The sequence below is a fragment of the Hemitrygon akajei genome, chromosome 8 (genome assembly GCF_048418815.1).
Source record: "Hemitrygon akajei chromosome 8, sHemAka1.3, whole genome shotgun sequence".
Lineage (NCBI taxonomy): Eukaryota > Metazoa > Chordata > Chondrichthyes > Myliobatiformes > Dasyatidae > Hemitrygon > Hemitrygon akajei.
Genome location: NC_133131.1, coordinates 46030483 through 46053646, shown reverse-complemented (window position 1 = coordinate 46053646; position 23164 = coordinate 46030483). Strand labels below are relative to the sequence as shown.

Here is a 23164-nt window from a genome sequence, read left to right as displayed (position 1 = left end):
AGAATTACTTAAAAGTTACAAAGCATTCTGGAACTAAGGTCAAGAAAGACATTATACAGTTGCAAGAAAAAGTTTGTGAACTCTTTGCAATTACCTGGTTTTATGCATTACTCACAAAACATGGTCTGATCTTCATCTAAGTCACAATATTAGACAAACACAATCTGCCTAGACTAATAACACACAAGCAATTGTTGAACACAGTTTAATTATTCACAGTCCAGGCTGGAAAAAGTAGGTGGATCCTTGTATTTAATAAATGGTGGAACATCCTTTAGCAGTAATAACCTCCATCAAACATTTCCTGTAGCTACTGATCAGACTTGCACAAGAGCAAGGAGGAATTTTAGACTATTCCTCCATATAGGCCATCAGACTGGTTAATCATCTGATACAAGTATATTTCTATGTTATATTGACTGTCCTATTATACATAGTATTATAAATTACTATAGATTGCACACAAGATTTTTACTCATGTATATGAAGGACTTAAGAAATAAAGTCAATTCAATAAAACTTTCAGCATCAGTATTTCTGGGATTCCAGCATCTCAATTGGGTTAAGGTCTGGTCTCTGACTTGGCCATTCCAAAACACAAAGCACGCACACGCACACACACACACATGCACGCGCGGAGGGGGATGGGGAGATCTGAAATGATAGAAGACAGGAGGGGGAGGGATGGAGCTAACAGCTGGAAAGTTGATTGGCAAAAGGGATACAGAGCTGGAGAAGGGAGAGGATCATGGGACAGGAAGCCTAGTGAGAACGAAAGGGGGAGGGGAGCACCAGAGGGAGATGGAGAACAGGCAAAGAGTGATTGTGAGAGAGGCGGAGACAGAAAAAAGGGGGAATAAATAAATAAGGGATGGGGTAAGAAGGGGAGGAGGGGCATTAACAGAAGTTACAGAAATCGACATTCATGCCATCAGGTTGCAGGCTACCCAGATGGATACAAGAGGTTGTTCCTCCAACCTGAGTGTGGCTTCATCTTGATAATAGAGGCGGCCATGGATAGACATATCAGAATGGGAAAGTGATGTGGAATTAAAATGTGTGGCCACTGGGAGATCCTGCTTTCTCTGGCGGAGAGCGTAGGTGTTCAGTGAAACAGTCTCCCAGTCTGTGTCAGGTCTCACCAATTTATAAAAGGCCGCACCAGGAGCACCAGACACAGTATACCACACCAGCCGACTCACAGGTGAAGTGTCGCCTCACCTGGAAGGACTGTCTGGGGCCTGAATGATGGTGAGGGAGGAAGTGTAAGGGCAGGTGTAGCACTTGTTCCGTTTACAAGGATAACTGCCAGGAGGGAGATCAGTGGGAAGGGATGGGGGGGAACGAATGGACAAGGGAGTCACGAAGGGAGTGATCCCTGCAGAAAGCAGAAGGGGGGGGGGGGGGGGGAGGGAAAGATGTGCTTGGTACTGGGATCCCATTGGAGATGGCAGAAGTTATGGAGAATTATATGTTGGACCCGGAGGCTGGTGGGATGGTAGGTGAGGACAAGGGGAACCCTATCCCGAGTGAGGTGGTGGGAGGATGGGGTAAGAGCAGATATGCATGAAATAGGAGAGATACGTCTGAGAGCAGTGATGGTGGAGGAAGGGAAGCCCCTTTGTTTAAAAAGGGAAGACACCTCCTTCGTCCTGGAATGCAAAGCCTCATCCTGAGAGCAAATGCGGCAGAGACGGAGATATTGCGAGAAGGGGATGGCATCATGGTGCTCCTTCCATCATTCTTCACAACTGGGATGAGGTTTTGGTGATGGTGTACAGTGCCCTTTTTCCTCCAAACATAGTGTGCATTTTCATCAAGTTCAACAAAAAGTGTACAATTGTTAGTGTTATTAGTTTAGGCAGGTTGTGCAGAAAACCAGGTTCACAAACCTTTTCCAAATTTTTCTGAAGAATGCAGAACCTCAGTTAAAAACAATATTCTCAATAAAGCTGCGTGACCACTACATATGGAAAAATCATATGTAGTATGACTGACTTCAGTTATGTTCCATCACTGAACACACTATAATAGTCAAAGGAACCCAAATATGACCAAACTAAATAACCTGAGAGGCAAAAGGTAAAAAGCAAGCACCCAAATGTTTTCAGCAATAACCAGTTTAGGGGAGAAGAGTATTCGATTACAATAGGAACCCAAGCACTTTAATATTTATATAGGAAGAGTGCATTTATTTTAGTTCAAGAGCTATGGTATTTCTGCAGGTCTATCTGGGAAGTTCCTTCAAATGAATTTAGCCAAAATTATTGTGTTTTGATTGAAACCAGAGATTGTGACTGATATTAAAGTCTTTACAGTAGCGAATAATCACATCCAGTATCTCCACTCCCCCCATGCAGCCATGAAAGTAAACGTGCTCCAATTATTTAGAAATTCATTCCCAATATACACCAAGGCTCCATGCTAACATTTCGATTCTTGAAGACCAATTGTCAAAAGAATGGTATTGATTATAGGTATGCAACTAGAACATTTCTTGCATTAAGTATACTTTATTTCATGAAGGCTCCAAGACTCTGCTTCTGTTGCTCTCAGCAACTCTGGGAGCTAATGAAAACAACTGTTGCGGGGCAGAGTGCAAATGTGTTTTGCAAATGCACAATTCCTCCTAAATATTTTGTTGATCTTGGTAGTACTACTGAAAGACCTTGGAATTAATAAAATCACTCAACCTATAATCTTACCATGTAGCAATCCTCTAATAACATTGTGTCTTAGACTCAAAAAATCTTCCATTGACCAAGCAAGATTCCTCTGTAGTCTATTCCTCCTTGCTGCACCAAACAGGGCTCAGTCTTCAAGAAAACTGGGTCCCAGCAGAACACAAGGCGCAACCAGTGGTCCTGGACAGCCACTAAGCTAACAATAAATTGTTTCTACCTTCAAATGCTTGTTTCTTCCAATGAAGCATAGAAAATTATCCCTTAGCTTACACTGGGGTTAAAGTTGTGGGAAAATCTGATATTTACAAACTTTTGCTCATGCCAAGTGCTCCTATTAAATTCATTGGAGAAACTCTGATTAGATGCCAGAGCTCAAGAATTATACTCAAAAACCTAAACATTTAAAATTGCAAGTAATTACAATCACTGTCTAAAAATATCAAGTGAAACGTACAAGCAGTCTCTTACCAATCTACCCACTCTACCAGTTATTTTATTCCCCTGCGAACCACAACCCCCAGCCCCCAAAAATTTGTTCTGAGCAGTTGTGTTAAAAAAAATTATTCTCCTTTAATAGCAAGCCTGAGTGTTGATAATAAACATTAACATTGATAATAGTCCGGAGCCTCAAATTTACCTAGGATTGCTGGGAGGTGCGAACCAAACTGAAGAGATGGAGGAAGATGTGGTTGGCTCACAAATAGAGAAAGCTTGGTGACAGTGCAAAAGGGAGGATAAGCAGGTGATAGAGAAGGGACACGGTCAGACCAATGGTTTGAGACGTGTCTATTTTAATGCAAGGAGTGTTATGAACAAAGCGATGAGCTGAGCATGGATCAGTACTTGGAGCTATGATGTTGTGGCCATCACAGAGACTTGGATGGCTCAGGGACAGGAATGGTTACTTCAAGTGCCAAGCTTTAAATGTTTCAGAAGGGACAGGGAGGGACGCAAAAGAGGTGGGGGCATGGCACTATTGATCAGAGATAAGTGTCAGAGCTGCAGAAATGGAGGAAGACATGGAGGATTATCTACAGTCTCTGTGGGTGAAAGTTAGGAACAGAAAGGGGTCAATAACTCTACTGGGTGTTTTTTTTATAGACCACTCAATAGTAACAGGGACTTCGAGAAGCAGATAGGGAGATAGATTCTGGAAAGGTTGTAAAAACAGGGTTGTCATGATGACAAATATCGAACTGCATCTTCCAAGAGTGAGGGGCTTAGATGGGGTGGAGTTTGTTAGGTGTGTTCAAGAAGGTTTCTTGACACAATATGCAGATAAGCCTTCAAGAGGAGAGGCTGTACTTGATCTCGTATTTGGAAATGAACCTGGTCAGGTGTCAGGTCTCTGGTCTCTCAGTGGGAGAGCATTTTGGAGATAGATCATAATTCTATCTCCTTTACCATAGCATTGGCGAGTGATAGGAACAGACAAGTTAGAAAAGCGTTTAATTGGAGTAAGGGGAAAATATGAGACCATCAGGCAGGAACTTGGAAGCATAAATTGGGAACAGATGTTCTCAGGGAAGTGCACGGAAGAACGGTGGAAATGTTCAGGGGATGTTTGTGTGGAGTTCTGCATAGTTACGTTCCAATGAGGCAGGGAAAGGATAGTAGGGTACAGGAACCATGGTTTACAAAGGCTGTTGTAAATCTAGTCAAGAAGAAAAGAAGAGCTTATGCAAAGGTTCAAAATTTTTTTTTAAAACTAGGTAATGATAGAGATCTAGGAGATTATATGGCTAGAAGGAAGGATCTTAAGAAAGAAATTAGGAGAGCCAGAAAGGGCCATGAGAAGGCCTTGGTGGACAAGATTAAGGAAAACCCCAAGGCATTCTACAAGTACGTGAAGAGCAAGAGGATAAGACGAGAGAGAATAGGACCAATCAAGTGTGACAATGGAAAAGTGTGTATGGAACCAGAGGATATAACAGAGGTACTTAATGAATACTTTACTTCAGTATTCACTACTGAAAAGAATCTTGATGATTGTAGGGATGACTTACAGCAAACTGAAAAGTTTGAGCATGTAGTTATTAAGAAAGAGGATGTGCTGGAGCTTTTGGAAAGCATCAAGTTGATTAAGTCACTGGGACCAGACGAGATATACCCAGGCTACTGTGGGAGGCAAGGGAGAAGATTGCTGAGCCTCTGGCAATGAGGACGGAGAGATTCCAGAGAATTGGAGGTTTGGGGATGTTGTTCCATTATTCAAGAAAGAAAATAGAGACAGCCCAGAAAATTATAGACCAGTGAGTCTTACTTTAGTGGCTGGTAAGCTGATCGAGAAGATCCTGAGAGGCAGGATTTATGAACACTTGGAGAGGCATAATATGATTAGGAATAGTCAGCATGGCTTTGTCAAAGGCAGGTCGTGCCTTACATTTAGAAAAACAGCTTCTAAGACTTTCTCCAGGCTACTCCAAACCTATAAGCCTCCAAAAATTCCACTTCCTTAAAAATGATATCTTATACACACACACATCCTTACTGGCCCACTGGTGGCATCACATGGACCTATTTAAGCTTGAAGTCTTGAGATGCCACAATGGTTTAAAAAAAATGATAAATGCCAAGATGACCACTAACCTATGTTAGCAGACAAGGGATCTTTGGCAGAGGACACACCAGTGCCAAACTTTTCACATACCAATTACAGAAGGTCAATACTCCACATGGATAAGGAAGACCAAAGGATCCATTTTGATTTTGTTATTACCCTATGACTAAGAGCAATTGCTCAGGATTTTCAATTTCCTTTAATTTCCAGTGCTGAGGATCTTTACACTAAATTAATGCCCAGGTTTCAAAATCTTCACTTGATGCTGAAGAGGGCCTTTGAGAAAACGAAAAGAACTGTGTCCTGGAACACTAAAGATTTAGTAACATCTATAATGGTCTTTCCTGAGGGCTTCACCTTGAAAATTTAACAAATGAGATTTTACTTTGTAGGGCGTCTCTTGCTTGTCAGGGCACATTGGTTGAAAGGAAGAAGTGAGAACGACGTGAAGCTCAGTACAGTAGTATTAAGAGGTAAAGTACAGCCCTTCGTTACAGTCATAGGGCATTCCTCCACTGAGATTTCCATAGCTAAAATGTAGATTCTGTATATCCTTATTCTGAAGTCCTTGAGCCATCTTGAAATAATTTCTCAATTTGCATACTTGTGCAATCTTTCACAGGTAATTGATAGATATTTCATACACAGTTCCACAAAAAAAATGACAATTTTAGTTAGTCTATAAACCCAATTTAGTGCCTCCAGTAAAGAACTGTAGCAAATAAAGCAGTTCCAAAACAGCATGCCAAAGCCATTTTATTTTAAACACTAAATTAATGCTTGTTTCAAAGCTTTGTGGTTTGAGCAAACCATTGATCAACACAGCTGAATTTTTATGAAATCTAAGTACCAAATAAACCACATATGGGGAACATAAAAAGTCAATTGTATAACGCAGAAGCAGGTCCTTCAGCCCGTGGTGCTCATGACAATCACAATGCCCAGCTACACTAAACTCATTCATGTGCATTAATCCTTATCCATCAGCTCCCTTTCTATCTATGATACTGTCCAAATGCCTATTAAATGTTGTAACTGTATCTGCCTCTAACACTTCTGGCAGCTTGATCTGTATAACTACTACACTCTGAAAAAAAGACATGCCGTCTAAATTCCTTCCCTCTCACCTTAAACCTACAACTCTAGTTTTAGACTCTCCCACACAGGAGGGAAAATCTATCTAACCCATCTATGCTCAATTTTATAAACTTCTAAGTTACCCCTCAGACTCCGATATGAGAATAAACCATTTATCCTTGTTCTCTCTTGTAACTAAAGCCTTCCATTTCAGGCAACATGATGGATCTTTTCTGTATACTTTGCCATCCTTTGGCAATCTACAATCAGAACTGTACATGATATTTCAAATGCATAACAAATGTTTTTTTTTAAACTGGATAATAACAAGCCAACCCTAACAGTCAATGTCTCATTTTATGAAAGCCTTTGTTACTTCCTTATACACCTGTGACATCATTTTAAGGAGCCATGAGCTTTCACCCAAGGTTCTTCTGTCTATCAACACTCAGAGGTCCCTGCTATCTTTTTTAAAACTATCTCCTGTTTGTATTTGCCACCCCAAAATACATTACCTTACACTTGCTGGGATTAAATCCGATTTGTCACTGGTCTGCCCAACTTTCTAATTAATCTATGCTCTTATCTATCCTTAAGGGCAATCCATCAACAACAAAATTACTAATCAGTCCACCTAATTCTCATCCAATAGGCATCCATGACAAACAATGGGTCCAGCACTGAACCTCGCAGTACACCACTGGTTGCATACTTTAGTCAGAGAAGGCATCTCTTGACCACTAACCTCTACTTCCATCAAAAAGCCATTTTTGGATCTTGTTTGCCAAAACATCTGGGATCCGTGTAAACTGACGTTCTCTGAACCAGCCTACCATATGGAGGTTGTCAAAATTCTTGTCAAAGACCATGCAAGCCGTATTTATTGCCCTGTCGTCATCAAGTTTTTTTTAAATTACCTCTTCAAAAACATTCCAGATTTATGAAATAAGATTTTCTCTTCATAAGCCTGTGTTGAATCCCTCTAATTAGTCCTTGCCTTTCCATGGGAACACAAATCCTGTCCCTGAAAATTTAGTCCAATAATTTCCTTCTCTACTATTGATGCAAGGTCCACCAGCTTGTAACTCAAAGTACATTAAAGTTTGGATAGAATACACAACCCTGAGATTTATCTTCTCATATTCACATCCAAAAAGTTTAGATATATATAACAATCAATGGTATCAGCACTGATCCCTGCAGTACACACTGGTTGCAATCTTCAAGTCAGGAAAGCAGCTATTGACCTCCACTCTCTACCTGTATTAACAAGACAGCTTTGGATCCAGCTTGCCAGAAGTCTTGGATCCCATGTAACCTAACCTTCTGGGCCAGCCTCTTGCTGATTAGCAGAAATTAGGTACCAAGTGGCCTGAGCTAATGCTGCTCAGCAGGCACATTTCCCAGTCGTGTTGTTATATCTGGAGAAGTATTGAAAGCAAAGTGGGAGGCTGGATTTTATAATATTCTAGCTTCCATCATGTAAAAAGCATCCTTCAGATAGAAAATCCAGTTAAATCATCACTGTAAAAAAAACCCTGTCCTTGGAAGGAATAAGCAAAGGAATTGCATGCATTACAATAGGCAATGACTATAAACAGGAATCTATTTCATCCAATTTCTTACGAACTCAAAAATTTAATTTCAGCAACTCTGAAACAGTGGAATCCAGATTAATGATTGCATTTAAGTTAGCTATAACTGAGAGACAAAAAAAAAGGGGTATTTAGCATGGAACAAAAGAACTTAAGAACATACCGACAATCAAGAGATAGGCCAAATAATTCCTTTACAAATTTAGTTCTCCATGGAACTGTCAATGCAAATCATGTCTGGGAGGTCCTATCACCAAACATCCTCACTAAAAGTTTCTGCTGCAATTTCAAGGTGCTCTGAATATTCTCATGGCCTCAAAGCAAGGAACACACATATCTGCTTGCTGAACTTGAATTTAGTGCAAGTGCCTGCTGCTCACTGAAAATTCGAAGAGTATATTAAAATACTTCGATGGTCTATATGATCAACAAGTGAGTTGGTTGGAAGAAATTTAAAACAATCACTGAAGGGCAACTGACAACAAGTAACAAAAGCCATGGAAAAACTGAAGCGTGCACAATCGTTAAAGGCTAAGTACAATTATGTCAGCAGTAAATAACTACAGCTCAAACACAGATACAATTGCACCCAGTGTAAATACTAAGGATTGTCAGGCATGAGTTAAGTATGAATTACCTTCTATTACTAATTCTAAGATGTGTTAAAGCAAACCACACCTTAAATTACATGGTTGTAAGTTAGTTTACCTTTTCAAATTAGCCTAAATAGATTCTTAAACTGGTTTCCAAGCAACACTTAAACCAAATACTGCCAGAGCATAATAAATTTGCATTGATGCTAAAAGAAATCCATAACTCAAAGTCTGACACCAAACTACAGAAGAATATACCAGAATGGAGACTGAAAGCTTAGTTAAGGATCTAAGTTTTAAAGGAATGTCTTTGAAATGGTTGGGTGGAGTGGGCGGGGAAGAAAGAGTAGGGTGTGGAAAGGAAGACATTTGAGAATTTGGGCCAAGGCACCCAAATAGGAGGTGCAAGCAATGGGAATCCAGAATGAGGAGAAAGCAAAACTTCAAGATTGTAGGACATTGTGGAAGGTTATGGGAGAAACTGAACACCATTAAGAATCTTAAATTTGGAGCCCTGCCAAAATGGGATCCAAAGGTCACCATGACGATGGGATAGTTCAATTTAAAAGGGTAAAAGGGCATTTTCAGCATGTGCTGAAGCCTGCAGAACGAAGCACAAGAGTCCAAGCCTAAAGGTGTAGATTGAGCAATGTAGATTGGTGCAATGGAAAAATGTTTGAAAAATTAGACAGCAAATCTCAGCACGTTACAATTATTTTGTTAGAGATATTTACTGAAAGTATTTGATATGTTCAGGCTTAAAATTAATCTAATACTTCAAACTGTATTAAAGTGCCAGCTGAAATTAATAACAATCCCATCTTAATGCCAAATCAAGCACCTCTAAGTGGTGCACAAAATGCTAGCATGCCAAAATATTACTACATGCAACCTGCAACAATTTTACATTACTAAGCATGGGGAGTCAAGCAGTTGCTTTCACAGAACTTGTAAACACCAAGGCACAGCAGTTCATACCGGACAACTGAACCAGACAAACCTGAATCCCACAATGGCAACAAGGGAATTTAAAAGTTAAGCAATTAATCTGGAATTAAGGTATCTAACTACCACTAAACACATTCCAGGAAGGAAAATCTGCCATTTACACCCAGTCAGGTTTGGACGTTATTCTTGACCCAACTCAATCAGTTCTCAAGTACCTCTTCAGTCCAGAGATTAATATTGTAAATACCAGAGACAGCCATGACCCATGAGCAAAATTTCAAAATTCTTGACAAGGCTGTCCTAGTAGCCAGTCATGGCAACAACCCAATCCATCCAATTTGTCGACATTGACCAGTGGACACCCTTGCTATATTAATCCCCTTTCCCAGCAATTGATCCATAGCCTTCTGTGCCCCAGCAATTTAAATGGTGATCTAGACACCTAAAGCCTATGGGGGGGGGGGGGGGGGGTGTACACACACACAGCAATCATGCTCCACATTAGCCTCCATTCCAGCATCTCCTCTGAATTGAACTACTCTATCCTAGACAAAATCCTGGTGAATCTCCTCTTCACTCTCACCAGCCCTCATACAGCAGTGATTAGAACGGAACACAGTACTCTAGTTGGTCTGACCAGGTTTTGTGAAGTTGGGAGCAGAACTTATCTCTGTATTCAAGGCTCCAACAAATGGGGGGAAAAGCCCATATGCCTTCAAAACCTTATTATCTGTGTTGCCAACTTCAAAAATTTATGGATTTATAATTTGAGATCACTCTGTTCCTCAATGCTCAAGGCAGTAACATTCCTGATGTTCATTCAGCCTCATAAATACACCAAAAAACACCACTTCACATTTGTCAGAATTAAACTCAATCTGCCATTTTCTAGCCCACTTCACCAAGACATCTATAATCACTTGCACCCCAATACTACCTTCCACAGCACAGACATCCAAATCACAAAACATTCTTCTACCATCACACCATCTTCTACTACTATGCCAACATTTGATTCAGTTTGCCAATTTGTCCTGGATCCCATGGACCTCAACTTGTGGATATTTGTTACTAAAGTCCATGTAAATCACATCTACTGCCCTGATCTTCATTGACACACTGTCACATCTTCAAGGAAGTCAATCAAATTTATCAAACAGTATAAGCTTGACAAAACCACATTGACTGTATCTGCCTTTCTAAATGATCATTACTCCTTCCTCTTGCTAGCACCTTCCCCATCACTGATGTTAAAGCTTACCGATTTATAATAACCAGACTTTTCCTGCTGGCTTTCTTGAAATGGGACTTCTGTCCTCTTCCATTATCTGCTACCTGACTTGTGACCAAAGATTTAAAGATTTCTGCCACAGCACCAGCAAACATTTCTTACCTCCTTCCTGCAGCAAGTCGAGATAAATCCTGTGCAGTCTTGGAAGTGTGCACTAGACCTTTACATACCTCTTCACTGAATTCTCCCACTAAGCTTGTTACTTTTTGTGAATACTGATAAAGAGGTGTTCATTTGCACCACAGATTGTCTACAATGACACCAAGGATTCCTACTATTCTAGTGATTCTTTTGCCCTTAATACTTCAGATTAATTTTAACCCTGTCTGCCAGTGTTTATGATCCTCAGCCTTCCCAATCTCCTTTTTAAACACCTCCCTACTCTTAACACCATCTCCCCTGTCAATACTACCCTTTATCCATCATATACTTCTTTCGCCTCCATCCGAACTTAAGCATTCAGAATTCCCCATTCATGTTACCTCTGGGTTTTACTCTTACAAGAATATGCTGGCTTTGAACTTTTGCTATTTCTTCTTTGAATGCTTCCCAAAATGCAGATATAGACTAACCTGCAAGTGGATGGTCCCAATCTACCTTTGCCAAAGTTCTCTCTTATGTTAATAATACAAGACCTTACTGATGCACCTTTATCCTCTTCCACAACTACTGTAAAATATACAGCCACTGTAGGTCAGTATCTCCAGAATGCGTCCCAACTGACATCTTTTCCACTTGACCAGTTACATTCCCCGATGTCCAGCAATGTTCCTCCCTTTGTTGGTCTAATTACTGTCAAAAAGCTTTCTCACCACACTTCAAAAATTCCTTCAAATGTTAAGGCAATCAGTTAATATTTGGGAAATTGAAAGACCCCACTACTATTTTATAGTCTCTCTCTGACATTTGCCACTTATCTGCTCTTTTATCTGTTAGATCTAAATACCTCTGCAGCAACATCCTTTCAGTTTCCCTTCAGTGGGGCTACCTTCCCTTCTTAAGAGCTTCACAAGAATAAGACCAACTACAAAAATTCCCTTGCCTTAATCAGAACACTTGTAGTTAACAATACTTAAAGTCAGGCTTAGTTCCTAACAATCACTAGAGCAATTGAAATAACTCTTAAAATTATGCTATTTAACTTGCAAGTTTTCAGAAACTCCAGTCTTCTGGTCAGTATAAAATATGGAGCCTCCACAATTCAGTAACTGAGAAAAGTGACTAATTAGTGAACCACTATCCAATAACTTGTATTCCAGATCACAGTAAAGGTCCAACCCCAAGGAAAAATACAAACGTGACACCAGAAAGTCACTGGTCGTCAAGATTAGGCCACTTACAATATGGTCATGTCACCACTGACAAACCAAAGTTAATACATTTAACAAACCTGTGAGGCATGTCCATAACTTTGGCTTGACTGTCCACTGTAGCCTCCATAGCTGCAAGAAAGAAAACACATGAACAAAGGTGAGATTATGAGAACAAGTTAGGCAAGAACTTGTACATTCATCAGAAATAACCTATGATAAGACATAAGAAGTGGCATAAGGCAAACCATGGAGAGCTTTCAAGTCACAGGTTTTTCTTGAAGGAGCATTGGAAAAAATCTTATTAGCAGAGCCTTGTCATGGCAAGAAAGAATTTTCATTTTAAACAGAAAGTCAAGATCTACAGGTGTACCCCACTTTACGGATGTTCGCTTTATGCCACTTCACTTTTACAAAAGACCTACATTAGTAACCTGTTTTCACATTACAAAGAGGATTTTCGCTTTTACGAAAATTTTTCCCATATAAATTAATGGTTCTTCACTTTGCGTCATTTCGGCTTAAGAAAGGTTTCATAGGAATGCTCTAAAGAGCATTGTAAAGAGGGGGACACCTGTATATCCAAGTTAGCTTATCACCCTTACACTATAAATCCGTGTGTCTTCAGTATACAGAATAGTACAAGGTGTTGCTATTTGATTAGTGAAGTCTTTGCCAGATTTTGGGAGAAATGCAGTAATTTCCACCTTCCCCATCCCCTCACTCTAACTACTACTTTCAGTTGAAAACTGAATGAATTCACCACTCAAAATTATTCATTTCAAATTATATTCACTCTATATGATCAAATTTTCCTGACAAAGCCAGAGACAAGCTCCCAGGCATCTTAAATCTATTAAATAATAACTCTTCAGCCATGACAAAAATAACATTGAAGAGTTAATCACTAATTTGAAAGCGTAGGATTTGATGTCTTTTTCTTCAAAAGCTGTAATCTTGAATCTAGCAAACAAGCAACTAAATGAATCAGGGTCTTTTGTTCGAAGAGCAAAAGTGATTAATTTTTACCGATCCCATCATTCTAGATCATTAGCCCCAAATCTATTTCCCTAAATTGCTCTCCCCTTAATAATCACAGATCATTTGCAGTTCATAGCCATTAGTAGAAGTGTTAGGTAATTAAAACACTAGAATTTAAAATAAGCCACTAATTAACTGGCACTTTTCTATTCCGTTACACATATTAGTTATATTTTTAAACCAGTGGCAAATACAACTAGATAAAAGATTGATAGCATTAGCTTATTTAGGACCTTCACAAGCATAATTCAGGTGAAGGACCACAACCGACTTACAGAGATATTGCAAAATTACTGTGCCTTTCCACTATTCCATCCCTACCCCCTAACTGCTCACTATATTTATCTTTAAAATATAGACAGGCATACCTTTGTGCTTGAGCTCCAGGCTGATTGTAATTTCCATAATCTGCTCAAAAAAAATGAAAATCAGCATACTTCTGTAATCATCTTTCAAGTTTGTCCAGTATCAGAGTCAATTACAACATTTTCGCTTACAAATAAGCATCAACGTACAAATTCCCCCAAGGGAAAAGAACCAGGGAAACACAATGAGAAAATGTAAACACTGGTGGTTAAAATGGTAACTAACCCATACAGATCTTAAATTGCACTGAATTTTTAAAAAAAATTAATGGATCACTGTCACAAATACATTTAAAAACTGCTTAAATTGATGGAAAACAGACTAAAAGGAAATTACACCCCAAAATCTTCAGGAATTGCTAAAAAAAAGCCATGATAAACTAAAAATCTACATGCAACCTTGTCATTTTAAATAAAGGCATTACATTTAGAACATCTGAAAGCCTTAAAATAATAAAAAAAATTATAGCCTCTAGCTAAACTTAACTCATGCAGCAAACAAGGTACAAATTCCCATTATTTAGAACTTCTACAAAATTGAGATTATGAAAGGGCCAATCATGGACTCTTCAGGAATTCAGTCAGACAAATTAATCTATTTCACTGAGAGAGGAGAGCCAGACTTAAAGAGTCATAGTGCATATTCAAAATTTTAACATTAAGATCCTAACTATTCCTTCACTTTATTTCCTTATTAACATGAAACCATAATTTTCAAATAAACACTTTACACCAAAATGGACTTTTGTGTCATTGCTCTAGTTATGTTATTGTAAAACCTGTGTATAATTTCGACTAAACACGACAGTCTGGGAATCTTAAGCAACACAGGAAAAATGCTGGAGGAACTCAGCAAGTCTGGCAACATTTATGAAGGGAAATAAACAGTTAAAGCTTCAGGCAGAGACTCTTCATCAGGATTAATGATTTTATTGCAAATGCTGCTTATGATTCTATTCATCTGTGATGTTGAAACTACTTAAGTGTACTTGAATATAAATTTGATCTTGACTTTGAATTGGCAAGACATCAATTTACAAATAATTCTCATAACCAACCCAACTAGAATGTCTCCTAGTACTTAAAATTCGCAAGATATGTTCCTCTACAAGTATGCAATCATCCAAATCTAGCCCTAAGAACAGTAGAGGGTCAACATATTCACTTTTATAAGAACCAATTCCATTACACACAGACTTGTGTGAAGCATGACTGTGTCACAGGATTCAGCTCAAACCATGGCATCATCGACAATGATGACAAGATGGAGTACAGAGGAACTGGACTGGCTGGTGCATTGGTGCAAGAGAAACAACCTAAGCCTAAACATAGAGAAGGCCAAGAAAGTAATTGTGGACTTCAAGAAAGTGCAGATGAACCATCATCCTCTAAAAATACATAGTTCCTCCATTGAGTGTATTAAGTGCACCAAGTTCCTGAAGTTCACATCGCGGATGACCTCACCTGCTCTCTTAAATAACACCTCCCCACACAAGAAGGCACAGCAGCACCTCCACTTCCGAAGAAGATTGAGGCAAGCAAAACTACCCAGCCCCATATTAACTGCATTTTACAGGAGCGCGATTGAAAGCATCCTGACACATTGCATCCCCATCTAGTATGAGAGCAGCCAGAGGACTAGAAGTCCCTACAAAGGACTGGGAGAAAAGCTGAGTGGATCATAGAGATCTCCCTATCATCCATCAGGGACATTTATCAGGCGCACTGCATATGCAGGACCCTGTTAAGGATCTCACCCATTCATCCAGCATCCTCTTTCTACCATCAAATTCTGATGCATAACAAGAAGCACGGCCAGAATGGGAAATATGGCCTGATGGAAGGAACTTAGGCCTCTGAACTCCCTGCCACATCACATTTCAAGTGTCACTGGTTAATCTGTTCCATAACTTACAGTATTTAATTTATGAACTTTAGTTTGATATGTGTGATTCATCAGTGGATTTTATCCTTACCTTCATAAGTTATTCTGTGTTATGTGTACTACTGTGCTTTGCACCCTAGTCTGGAGAAATATGATCTTGTTTCTATATACATGATTATACACGTATATAACAAAATGAACTCGACTACGTGAATCACTGTCAATGCTTTGCACTTCTTAACACCATTCCTTACCCCTGTAACTCTCCCAATCATAAAACTTCCGATGTTAATTGCACATTTAAAACACTCCCAATTTACTTCAGACTGAACTCAAATCCAGATATTCAATATTTTGTAAGAAATAAACAAGTTTTGACTTCAGTTTTAATACGTTCTCGATACCTACACGTTTACTCTCACATCACAAAGAGTGGGCCTCTGAGAAAGAGAACTATTTGCAGGAGCACTAGTAAACTAGTAAATTGCATCGACAGGTTACTATCGATGCAATGCTCCTCAGACAGGATGAAGAGGTCAATACTCCCCAATGCCATTAGGCTTTACAATTCAACCGCCAGGACTTAAGAACTTTTTAAAAGCTATTATTAATGCTTTTTGAGATAGTGATTTAGATGCATATCATATTTTTTACTGAGTTAAGTATTGTATGTAATTAGTTTTGCTACAACAAGTGTATGGGACATTGGAAAAAAGTTGAATTTCCCCATGGGGATCTAAACAAGGAGGGTTATGGGACAACTCCACTGGGAGCCCCCCTAGAGACCTAACTGTGAATTTGTGTCGTACTCAGGCCACAAGAAGCACCCAGGGAATAGGAACTAAAATAAGCACCAGTTACTCCAGCACCTGGCAGACCAATCTGCGGCGGGTTTCTGTGCCCTGACTTGGGATTCGGGGAAGGAGGGAGGCGGCACACTGACCGACCGGTCCTCCGTAAAATGGCGGCCTACCAGCTGCACATTTGGAACTGCGTCACGACCGTCGAACCGCCGGGCTGTAGTGGCGTATCCTCGCCAGGCAGCCGGCCAGAGCGTTCGGACAATAAGGTGGGAGCCACAGGGCTTCAACCGAAACCAGCTTTACGCCGAGCGCTGCGAAAGGCGGCATACCACCCGGCGGACAAGAGTCCACCCCGGGCAACACAAGCAGCCTGCTGACGGATACCAGGCACCGTCGCTGTGCGGCAGGGTGTGCGGGTACAAACGGTAGCGACAGCCCGCTACCCGATGCCCTAGACTCAGCCTTACCCGACATAATTTCGGCAACTGGTGATCTGGCCTCACTGACTCGGTCCCTCTCGCCTACTGAGTCTGCGCTAAAGGTGGCTCCGACCACCCACCGCCGGAGGGGGGGAAAAGAACAGTCACAAATAACACCCAGCACACCGCCGATACACACATCAAGCCATAAATATCCGCAAGTTAAAAAACTGTATAATTATCCCTCTAAAAACCTCCGAAGAGATGATATTGTACATTCCCACCTATCACTGGCCCCAAATATTTATGGGCACTCCCTTCGGTGAAGTTCTGGGTCCCAATATGACCCAACTGTTCCGGTTTTCCAAGCGCGGGCTGAAGCCCACGTGATCCGGCGACAATCACGTGAGGGTGGGGGAGGGGAGGTGGCTAATGGACAGGTGCACTGCGTTCAAGTGGGCTTGCTTCATGATCAATGAACACTGGTTCTAACTGTCCAATGTGTTGCTATATCATGTGTAGTTTCTATTTTTTTTAAACTTGGTTTAGATTGGTTCTCTTTTAGAGTATTTATTGTCTGCAGTTCTGGAATGAGGCTTTGGAGAAGGTGCAGAAAAGATTTGTCAGAATTAGTAAGTATCAGCTATAAAGAGAGGTTGAACTAACTTGGAAAGTTTTCTCTGAAGCATCAGTGGCTGAAGGATCATCTGACAGAAGTTCATAAATTACGGGAGGCATTGATGGAGTCTTTTTTCCCTAAAGTAAAAATATCAAATACTATAATGATTAGCCTTAAAGGTGGGCAGGGAAAGGTTCAGAGGAGATGAGCAGGGCAGACTTTTTACACTGGAAGTGGTAGGTACCTAGAACATGCTGTCAAGGAAGGTGGTGGAATAGCAACTTGTAAGCCATTTCAGCAGACACGTGGACAGGTGGAAAGTACAGGAATATTGACCATGGTCAGGCAGATGATCAGGATAATTTGACACCACGGTTGGCACAGACAAATGGGCTGAAGAACCTGTTCCTGAGCTGTATTGCTCTGTTCTATTTATATGAAAAGGCATCTTGCACTTTACATTTGTATGGCAGCCACAGTAAAACATCTAAACGTCTTCATGAGAGCTTTATCAAATAGATTTGTTACCAGGCTACAGATGAAAGTATTTACATAATTAAAAGCAAAGATGGAGGTGATTCAGCTTGTCCAGGTTATGCTATTTTCTCAAAGAACAATCTTGCTGACCCAATCCCCAATATTTATTTATTGAGATACAGCTTCCAGCCCTTCGGTCCATACTGACCAGCAATCCCCCGATTTAATCCCAGCCTAATCACAGGACAAGTTACAAACTAATTAACCTATAAACCAGTACACCTTTGGTAAGGAGGCAACTGGAGCACCCAGAGGAAACCCACATGGTCAAGTGGAAGAAAGTAGTTGAGTACTTGTTTAAAAGGCCTCATAAGGCAAAGAAAAAAAGATCTACAAAGTAGTAAAGATTTGGTTAACTGAGAGTGCAAAAATGTTGAAGTGCAAAGCAACTCTGGAAATTAGAATCTGACAACCCACCTGGCTTCAGCTATCGCCTTCTAGCTATCCTCCATTCCCTTCCCTCACCTTTTTATTCTGTCGTCTTCCCGCTGAGGAAGGGCCTCGGCCCAAAACATCGACTATTTATTCGTTGCCATGGATGCTGCCTGACCTGCTGAATCCCGCAAGCATGTTGTGCGTGTTGCTTTGGATTTCCAGCGTTTGCAGAATTTCTCATGTTTAAGATATAATGTTGCTGATTTGAGTGAGACTCTTGAGGAATCTGAAATTTAAAAGAAAGATTTAAAATGCAATGTATTGCTGTGAAACAAAATGCAGCCCAGTGAAGAAGGTAGTCTTTTATGTGAATTTTAAGATGACAACAGGGATTGACAAATTTGAATGAAAACATAATTACAGAGTTGGTCCAGCAAAGAAAGAGTTCCAGCAGTGCCAGGTTCCTTACAAGAGCAATTTACTGCAGATTTATTTCTCCTTCAAAAGCTTTTCTCGTTTTGAAAAGTACAATTGGATCTTTTTTGCCGTCCTTTTGAACAGTGTAACTGGCACACTACCAACTAAGCATTTTCATTCTTTCTGTTTTGTCCATCAATATTATAAGACCATAGGACATAAGTAGGAGCAGAATAGGCCAGTTGACCCAGCGAGTCTGCTCTGCCATTTCAACGTGGTTGATTTAATATCCCTTTCTACCCTGTTTTCCTACCTTCTCCCCATAACCTTTGATGCCCCTAATAATTGAGAACCTTTCAACCTCTGATTTAAATATACCCAACAACTTGGCCCATACAGCTGTCCGTGGCAATGAATTCCAGAGATTCACTGCCCTCTGACTAAAGAAATTCCTCCTCATCTCTATTTTAAGCTTGTGTCCTCTGGTCTTAGATCCCCCAGCGAGTACCGGCCCAGAGCCATCAAACGCTCCTCATGAGTTAACCCTTTCATACCCTGGGTTATTCGCGTGAACCTCCTCTGGACCCTCTCCAATGACAGTGTGAAAGTTGCAGTAAGGCGAGGGGTAAAGACAATATCCAGGGGAGAATGACTGCCACAGTGTGTAGTCAGTCCAAACAAGGGAGACCTTTGAAGAAAGACTGCCAGAGCCAAAATTGCTTACTGGAGACAGGAAGGTGAGAAGTACTCTGGCAGTGTGTCATCAACCTAGAAGAACATAGATTCCCTTTACACATTAGGGGCTGCTGGAGACAGACAAGGTAGGAATAATGGAAGGCTCTGGCATACACCAAACAACCAAGGGGCCATTGCTTTACTAACTTCAAAATAATATTGGCAGTGTGACCAATGTCTTATAAAACCTCAGCATTACCTCCTTGCCTTTATATTTTAGCCCTCTGGAAATAAATGCTAACATTGCATTTGCCTTCCTCACCGCCGACTCAGGCTGCAAGTTGACCTTCAGGGAACCCTTCACGAGGACTCCAAAGTCCCTTTGCACCTCTGGTTTCTGAATTTTCACCGCTTAGGAAATAGTTTACACCTTAATACCTTCTACCAAAGTGCATGACCATACACTTCCCGACACTATATTCTATCTGCCCCATCTTTGCCTTTTCTCCTAATCTGTCTAAGCCCTGCTTCCTCGATACTTCCTTTTCTTCTACCTATCTTCATGCACCCTGTCAAAGGCCTTCTGAAAACTCAAGTATACAACATCCACTGACTCTCCTTTGTTTATCCTGCTTGCTACTTCCTTAAAGAATTCCAAAAGATTTGTCAGGCAAGATTTCTCCTTCAGGAAACCGTGCTGACCTTGGCCTATTTTATCATGTGCCTCCATGATCTGGAAGAAGAATGTGCCAGCAAACAACGCAACCATCGGTGACATCCTTAGGATGGTCCACAAAACTGCTTCTTTCACTTCTTTTATGTCTTCGTTTTCTTTCAAATGTCATTCTGGTACTGGTGGAGTCTGTGATCTGCTGTTTGGTGATGCGTTTTCAGCCCATTTGAGCAATCTGGCACTTTGCTGTCTCCAAGAGGCTTCAGGAAGGCAAGCAGCCTCCTCGAGGCCAAGAAGCTTGGAGACAAGGCACAAGCTCATTTCTCGCCCATCTCTCTGAGTAAAGAGTCAAGGAAGATTGAGAATACTAAGACAAGTACAGAAGGCAAGTGAGTGTTCAGCACCATCTATCAGCCTTTTGCCCGATGCTGCCAGAGAAGGTGTCTGCATGTGACAGTCTCTCCCTCTTGCTCGCTGCCCCTGAAGGAAGGTACCTGCATTCGAATGGTCTCCGTGTCCCTCAATGCCGTCAGTGGATGGTGCTGGAGTGAGGTGTAATGGGTGCGGCTTGTAGATTGCACTTTAGTTCCCATTATGATGTGTTTTTTGGTTTCTGGTCGCTCCTTTTTCTGTTGTTATTTTTGGGCAACTTTGAATCACGGGGGCCTGTGGATAATGAACACTGAACTGAATACGGACTCTTCCATTTTTGTGTTTTATATTCTGTGTTTTCACTCATTCTTTTTTGTTGTCACTTGCACGATTTGTTTTTTCTTGTGCGTGGGGGAGGTTGAATTTTTTTTCTTTGACTATATTCCACAGCTTTATTTGACTTGTGGCTGCCTCCGGAGAAGATGATTCTCAGGGGTTGTATACTGCATATGTATTTTGATAATAAATTTACTTCGAATCCTTTAGAGCATTTGAAGTACTCTAAAACCTCATCCTTAATAATGGAGTCAATCTTACCAACCATTGAATTCAGGCTAACTGTCTTTTCCCTCTCTCACTTTATAAGAAGTGGAGGGACACTTGCAATTTTCCAGTCATCCAAAACCATTCCTGAATCTAGTGATTCTTGAAAGATCACTACCAATGCCTTCACAATCCCTTCAGCTGCCTCTTTTAGAACTCTTGGATGTGGTCCATCTGGTCCAAGTGACTTATCTTCCTTTAGACTTCCTTTCAGCTTCCCATGCATCTTCTCTCTAGTAGTAACAACTACACTCCTGGTACAGCCTATAGAAGGCCATTTTGCGAGTCAAAGAAGAATTCCCATTGAATCAGATGAATGTCTGCTCTGGTAGAGTTTGCAGGCCATTATGATGCAAAACCTAATGTCATGAATGGCTGTAATGCTTCACTCCTAGATGAGCCCAACACCTTTTATGCATGCTTTGAAAGGGAGAATAAAACTACACTTGTGTGAATCCCTGCAGCAACTGGTGACCCTGGATCTCTGCCTTGGAGGCCAACATCAAAACAACTTTCAAGAGGCTGAACCCTCCCTTAGGATGTACCTAGTAGGGCACTGAAAGCCACTAGCAAGAGTGTTCAAGGGCATCTTCAATCTCTCTCTGCTGCAATCAGACATTGCCACCTGCTACAAAAGAGCAACAATCACACTACTGTAAGGTGAGCTGCCTCAACGAATGTCACCCAGTTGCACTCACATCTACTGTGATGAAATACTTTGAAAGATTGGTCATGGCCAGAATCAACTCCTACCTAAGCAAGGACTTGGACTCACTACAATTTGTTATCACTACAACAGATGTAGAGCAGATGCAAACTCACTGGTTCTCCACTAGTCCTTGGGCCACCTGAACAGTAGCAGTACCTACATCAGACTTCAGTTTATCGATGACAACTCAGCATTCAACACCAACACGCTCCAAAACTTGGGCCTCCCTCTTCAACAGGAACTCTGACTTCCTCATCGGGAGACCACAGTCAGTGCAGATCACAAATAACATCTCCTCTTCACTGACATTCAAAACCAGCACACCTCAAGGATGCACGATTAGCCCATGGCTCTACTTTCTTTATGCCCATGACTGAGTGGCTAGACGCAGCTGAAACACCATCTCTAAATTTGCCAATGACACAACTATTGTTAGCAGATGGTGATGAGGAGGCACACAGGAGTAAGATGGATCAGCTGGTTGAGTGGTGTCACCACAACAGCCTTACACTCATTGTCAGTAAGACCAAGGAATTGACTGTGGACTTCAGGAAAGGGAAGTTGAGGAAGCACACATCAGGCCTCATCAAGTGATCAGCAATGGAAAGGGTGAGCATTTTCAAGTTCCTGGATGTCAACCTCTCTGAAGATCTATCCTGGGCCCAACATACTGATGCAATTACAAAGAAGGCATGACAGGGGCTATATTTCTAACTGGTCACTTCACCATCTGGTATGGAGAGGCTGCTTCTCAGGAAGTTGCAAATTCAGGCAGCTGCATCACAGGCATTAGCCTCCGCAGCGTCAAGGACATTTTCAACGACAATGCCTCAAAAATGTTAGGAAATGTATGATAATGCATTTTGGTAAAGAGAACAATAGTGCAGACTATTATTTAAATGGGGAGAAAATTTCTAACACTGTATTCCATCTGCCACTTTTTGCCCAGTCTTCCACTTTGTCCAAGTCCTGCTGCAATTGCATTGCTTCCTCAGCAGTACTTACACTTTCACCTATCTTCCTATCCTTTCACCTATCTTCCTATCATCCGCAAACTTTAGGACAAAGCAATCAATTCCACTATCTAAATCATTGACAAACAATGTGAAAAGTAGCTGTCCCAATATTGACCCCTGAGCAACACCTCTAGTCACTGGCAGCTAACCAGAAAAGGCCCCCTTTATTCCCATATGCTGCCATTCCTTTATCCATGCCAGTATATTTCCGGTAATACGATAAGATTTTATCTTGTTGAGCAGCCTCATGTAAGGCGCCTTCTGAAAATTTAAGTAAATTACGTCCACTGCCTCTCCTTTGTTCACCCTGCTTCTTACTTCTTTGAAGAACTCCAACAGATTTGTCAGGCGAGATTCTCTTTACAGAAACCATGCTGACTTTGACTCATCAGTTTCCAAGTATCCCTAAACCTCATCCTCAATAATAGACTCCAACACTTAACCACCCACTAAGGTTAGGCTAACTGGCCCATAATTTTCTCTCTTTTGTCTTCCTCACTTCTTAAAGAGGGGAGTGACATCTACAATTTCCCAGTCCTTTGGGACCATGCCAGAATCAATTATCTTGAATGGTCATGACCAATGCATCCATTATCT

At 40.9% G+C, this 23164-nt stretch overlaps 1 protein-coding gene across 2 annotated transcripts in view; it reads right to left on the bottom strand.

Annotated features, from left to right (window-relative positions):
- taf15 (TAF15 RNA polymerase II, TATA box binding protein (TBP)-associated factor) overlaps positions 1 to 16709 on the bottom strand; it is a 33301-nt gene extending 16592 nt beyond the window's left edge. For both annotated transcript variants that reach the window (XM_073053786.1, XM_073053787.1), the window contains exons 1-3: positions 16620 to 16709; positions 13468 to 13507; positions 12139 to 12190 (exon numbers count right to left, since the gene is read on the bottom strand). In XM_073053786.1, the coding sequence (XP_072909887.1) occupies positions 12139 to 12190; positions 13468 to 13507; positions 16620 to 16626 (99 nt within the window). In that variant the 5' untranslated portion in view covers positions 16627 to 16709. The remainder of the gene's footprint in view (positions 1 to 12138; positions 12191 to 13467; positions 13508 to 16619) is intronic.
- Between the last annotated feature and the right edge of the window lie 6455 nt (positions 16710 to 23164).